General features: G+C 42.2%; 1 protein-coding gene across 1 annotated transcript in view; it reads left to right on the top strand.

Annotated features, from left to right (window-relative positions):
* The first annotated feature begins 947 nt into the window (after positions 1 to 947).
* Positions 948 to 6000, top strand: part of POLR2D (RNA polymerase II subunit D) — a 182547-nt gene continuing 177494 nt past the window's right edge. Inside the window, exon 1 of the mRNA XM_086950513.1 lies at positions 948 to 1115. Coding sequence (XP_086806639.1) covers positions 1046 to 1115 — 70 coding nt within the window. The 5' untranslated portion in view covers positions 948 to 1045. The remainder of the gene's footprint in view (positions 1116 to 6000) is intronic.

Here is a 6000-nt window from a genome sequence, read left to right as displayed (position 1 = left end):
CCCTGGCTCCCTGTGGGTCCTGTTATCGTAATAAATTACTTCTGATACTAAACTCTCCTTTGGTGTCATTCATCAAACCCCCCACAACACTGAACCTGATATTTCCTAATGTATAATTAAAAAGCTACCTTTTTGGACAGCGGAGGTCCGAATGGTTAGTGCTTGAAGGGGCCTCAGTACATTTCTTTGTCGTCCAATGACTATAGTTGACAGCCCTGCTTCTGATTAACTCCTTGAAGAACAAACCCATTGGGCTCTTCTATACTCAAAATATTGTAGCTCACATGAAAAACGTACACATGATCATTCCTTTAGAACAGTACCGAAGCATAAACTGTTCTGAACATGCTCGGGAGAGGATGTGGAGTAATGGCCAGAGCTGCCGAGTTTTTTTTTTATTTTTTTACAGATTTAATAGCGCAAACTCCACCAGAAGGTATTGGAGCGCTTTACACATTTATTTTTTGTAGGCAAGGGGAGACAGTGATTTGCGCAGAATCACAGGACGTGGATGCAACCCCGAGTTTCGAACCTTGGCTTCCCAGCTCAAAAGTCGGCAATCTAGCAGTCAGACCACATCCTCTTAGGAGCACGATTTCGGAGCAAGGGAACAAAGTTCGAGTCTCGGCGTCCGCTCAAAAGCCTCTGATTCTGGACAAATCACTTAATCTCCCTTGTGCCCACCAAAAATGAATGTTCCTTGCGTGATGTAACTGCCTGGTGCTCGTGTAAAGCGCTCCAGTACTTTCGGGTCGAGTTCCCGCTTTGTAAAATCACAAATACATTTGTTTAAAAACCCACCAATCCACCAGTATCTTTCTCTCTTCATCACACTATATTAATTTCCAAACCTGGCTGGCCACAGTTTACGTCCGTCCCCCACCGCCCCCCCCGTGCTCCCTCCGCCCTCTTTACTCAATCTCCCCGCCCCTTCATGCAACAACTGCGCGCTCTTTGATGACGCTCAGCTCTGCGTCAGTGTTTTCTGGCATGGCCCTTCCGTAAACAGTTAACTCGTGTGCAGTGTGAGCAACGAAGGCGATAGATGGCTTCCGGGAATAGCGGTGAACCTGGAGATATAGAAGAGGACGCGTCGCAGCTTCTCTTCCCCAAAGGTAAGAGGAAGATTCGCCTTCCTGAGAAACATGCTACCCTACATAGTCTCACTCCTTGTAGGGTTGCCAGCACACACACTGTGCACCCATTGATATCAGAAATTGTTTGTTGTGTTTGTAGAAACGAAGATGACGCGGTATGGTGGGTAAATAAGATTTATTTCCTTAAAACAGCCCCAGTGCATCAGTGTGGTGAAGTCTCCCGGTTCTAATGATCGTTGGAACCGTTGGAGTCACCAGGGAACCTGGGGAATAGAATGTGGAACGTGGGGGGAACCAATGGGGTGAGTGGAACAACAAAGGTGCTCTCGCGCAGGAGAGCAAGAAGACTCGTGATGTCACGCGCCAGTCAAGGCTCGTGACATCATGCTTAGATACAACACATCTTCCTCTCTAAAATGTTTAACAAGGGGCGGTTAGTCACATACAAAATCATCTAAACGTTTGGGTTTGTGGATGATTCTACCAAACCTTCCTATGCGCCTTTGGGTTTCTGACACAGCTTCAGAATCTGAATGTGGATCGCTGATGGTTCTACCAAACCTACCACTTACATGCGCAACTTCAGTATCAGAATGAGAGTCACCCACATCACTCTGATCATGCGAGAGAGCGTGCAAACTAACTATGTCACTCTGGTCTGGTGTGCTGCAATCAGTGGCCTCGGCCACGGGTGAAAGACCACTATTCTGAACACCATCATTTCTAGTACATGCTCTATAGTCGCAAAACTTTGAACTGTGTCCCTTTTCTGGTTCATCATAATCAACCCACAAATCTTTGCCACCACCATCAGACCTTGACTTGACCGTTCATTTCTGTCTCTTTTGGATTGATATGTCTCTTTTCCCACTGAGTGGTATTTGGCCAACCTGTTCATATGCCACACTTTACCATCACTAAGTTTGGCAGCGTTATTATACAGTTTTCTGATATGAAGGGGAGTGGTGAATCTGCTTTCTCCCTTCTTCATTTTCCTTTCTAACCTAACTTTGACAAGATCTCCGATCTTGAATGAATTGTCTTTGACACCGTGTTTAGTATCATACCATTCTTTAAAACACATCTTTGCCTTCGTGATGTTGCTCCTTATGGTTTCAGGTGACCACTCCACCTGTTTGGAAGTGGACATCCATCCTAAATCTCTGCTTAAGGGTTGTCTACTCCGCATGAGTTCAAATGGAGATTTGGAGGTACTGGTACAAGGAGTGATTCGGTATGCCCAAACAAGTTTGAAAATTTCTTCTTCCCACTTAAGGTTGTTGTTCCTGGATAATTGTATGTTTCCTTTTAAAACACGGTTGAACCGTTCCACTAAACCATTACCCTCTGGGTGATAAAGCGAAGTGGTGTGATGGGTGATGCAATTTCTTTCCAGGAACAATTTGAAGGCATCAGAGGTGAATTGAAGCCCATTATCGGTTAGCACATGCTTGGGAAGGCCTTCACATAAGAAGAGTTTGTCAAGAAATGAAATGACGACAGAGCTTTCAACTCTGTGTACAATCTCAATAATAGGCCATTTGGAAAATTGATCAATCACAACCAGGATGTACTTGATTTCCCCATTGTGACCTTCAATGGGACCGGTTATGTCCAGACCAATTCTTTCCCAAGGCATGCTTGGAGATGGTAGTGGGGATAGAGGAACCATAGCAGTTTTGAGGCTCTTATCTGAATTATTGCAACTTATGCAGTCTCTTATCATGACCTCAATCTGTTTGTCAATACCGGGCCACCAGTAGCCGTTTCTGACTCTCTGCTTGGTTTTGGAGATACCCAGATGACCAATGTGGCATAAACTTAAAATTTTGCTTCGGAGTGTGTTGGGAGGAACAGCTTTGCCTATCCTGTATAGAACATTTCGTTCTACACTCAGTTCATTCCTTATCTCCCAGAAAGTTCTCGTTACTTCATCCAGAAGTCTTTTCTCAGGCCAACCGTTCTTGATGTATCTGCAAATCATTTGTAGATTGGAGTCTTTTAGCATATTTTCTTTCCATTCAGAACTTGTGATGCCATCCATATCCGTGTTGAATAGTAAAGCAACTTTCTCAAGATCAAGTTGCTCTTCTGTTGTCCCTTCATTGGGTAAGGAAAACCTGCTTAAAAAATCAGCAACTTTGTTTTTAACCCCAGGCCAGTATTCCACAGAGTAATTGTAGTCTAGTAACTTGACTGACATCTTACTGAGTCTGGGGGAGGCATTTTGTAGATCTGAAGCAGACAGAATTTTAATTAATGGTTTGTGGTCTGTGTGCAAATGAATGTTATACCCCCATATGTACACTCTGTAATAGTTTAGAGCCCACGCCCAAGCATGCATTTCACGCTCGATTACAGAATATCTTTCCTCCGCTGGAGTAAGTGAACGCGAAGCAAAGGCCACAACCCATTCATGGTTCTCTGAATTTTTTTGTGACAGGACAGCACCAAGACCCTTGTTGCTGGCGTCTGTTGTGATATAAATCTGAGCATTTTGGTCGAAACCTTTCAGGAAGGGGGCATTAGCAATATCCATTTTGATGCGCTCAAAAGTCTCTTGACACACTGTGGACCACTCAAACTTGACTTTGTATTTTAGTAATTGTCTTATACTGTACGTTTTTTCAGAAAAATTGCAAATGAATTTAGAATAAAACTCGGTTAAACCAAGAAAAGCTCTTACATCATCCTTGTTGGTGGGGAGCTTTAAGAATGGCACCAACCAACCCTTGCTCGGGTTTAATGCCTTCGTGACTGATGGTGTAACCCAGATAAATAACTTTATTCTGCGAAAATTTACATTTATCTAATTCCACAGTCAAACCATGAATTTTCAAAATTTCAAACACCTGCCTTAAGCGTGCATCATGTTCCATTTGATTGCCACCCATAACAAGGATATCGTCCTGGAAGAACCTTACCCCTACAGTGCCTTCAAAGAGGGATGTCATAACTCTCTGAAATAGCGCTGCAGCGGAGGCCAACCCAAACGGTACTCTTGTGAAAAGATAACAACCAAATGGTGTTATAAACGTTGTATATTTTCTGCTATCCACATGTAAAGGTACCTTATGGTATGCAGATTTCAAATCCAAAATTGAGAATACATTCATATCTTTCGTTGCATTGAAAATTTCACTTATGCAGGGCAAGGGGTATTGATCCACAATGATATTTTTATTGAGATCTCTGAGGTCAATGCAGAGTCTTATTTTTCCATTGGGGCGTTTAACCACCACCAAGGGAGAAATCCACTCTGCGAATTCAACTTTTTCAATTATACCATCAGAGACCAGTCTGTTGAGTTCAGCGTGAACTTCATCTCTGACTGAAACAGGTAGATGTCTAACCTTGTGAACACATGGGGAAGCATTTTCTTTTAACTCAATTTTATGCTCGAAACTGTTTAGTAAACCCACCTTACCTGTGAACACATCAGGGTAGTCGTTGATAAGGGTTTTATTGTACATGTTAACATCCTCAATAGACATAACAGGAACTTCACTGTTGGGATTGAGAATGATCTTAAGATCAGCTTGATCATTCCATCCCAAGACCGAAGGTCCTTTCTTAGCCATGAAAAACTTACAGAAAGCTTTCCTATTTTTAAATTCGAACTCTAGATCACGAGTACCTAAGAATTCTATGTCATCCCCTGTGTAGCTTTTAGCAATGACTCTTGACTTATCAAGTGAAGTACCAATTTTGCTAACAAAATGCTGCTTCCAGACATTTTTCATTTACAATTGTGAAAGGGGAGCCGGAGTCTGCAATTATGTTCATTGGTATACCACCCATTTTGATTTCACAGATGGGTTTCTTGATCTTGGTGGGAGTAAGTTCTAAAATGTCATATTCAATTGTAAATACGTAGTTAACTTCATCAGAATCCGAGTCATCAGATTCTTCAGACCTGGAGTCGTATTGACTTTGGATATGTCTGACAGGCTTGCTCTGTCTGACCAGTTTCCTTTTGCAAACTTTGGCAACATGCCCGTCAGACCACAAGACGTACACTTTTGATACCTAGCTGGGCACTTTTTGAAATCCGCTAGATGAGAAGGGGAACCACAGCGATAACATTTGCGTACCTTATTATCATTGTATTTTCCCCTGACTCCTTTGTCATCATTAAGCATATTTTTGTTAACTTCTCTTTTCTTGTCACGATCAGTAGAACTTAAGCGGGTACTCTCTTTTGATCCTAATTTTCTAGCATTAGATTTGACCGCTTTCACAATATTTGGTTCTTCTAAAACAGCTTTGGCACACCTGCCTGTAAGTTCTGCCTTTTTTACCAAGGCAACAACCTCTTTTAAAGGTGACTCTCCATTAACCCAAAGCTTATCCTGAATGTTTGGATTACTGGCGTGCATTATTATTTGATCACGAATGAACTCCTCTTGTAATTGCCCAAATCTGCATGTTAGGGCTAAAGCATTTCAAGCGGAAACATACTCATCGATGCTTTCATTTTTACCCTGTTTTCTTCTTGAACATTTGTAACGGTCAACAGCAACACATACAATAGGTGAGAAATGTGCATCTAGGTCATCTAAGGCATGTTGAAAAACATTACCACCCTCTCTCACTTTCTTCTCAATCTGGTTGTAAGTCTTTAGACCACCAGGACCAAGGCAATATAATAACACTTTCTTCTTTTTTTCTGCTGTGAAATCCTCATCTTTCACAGTTTCAATGTAATTGCAAAAATATTCCTTCCATGGCATGCAAGGTTCACCCTTAAGTGGAAGAAATGGTTGTGGCTGAGAAAGATTCAACGAGCTTAGGGCACACATTCTAACACTGTGGTTCGAGAAAAGATTAGAGCTAGATGAGCTGCACGCTATTGAATAGATCCACTGTGCAATCCAGGATGTTCCAACAATTGTTAAGAGTC

The sequence above is a fragment of the Lissotriton vulgaris genome, unplaced genomic scaffold, assembly GCF_964263255.1.
Source record: "Lissotriton vulgaris unplaced genomic scaffold, aLisVul1.2 SCAFFOLD_538, whole genome shotgun sequence".
In the NCBI taxonomy this organism is placed as follows: domain Eukaryota; kingdom Metazoa; phylum Chordata; class Amphibia; order Caudata; family Salamandridae; genus Lissotriton; species Lissotriton vulgaris.
Note: the sequence above shows the minus strand (reverse complement) of the source record. Positions and strands in the feature narration are given on the sequence as shown.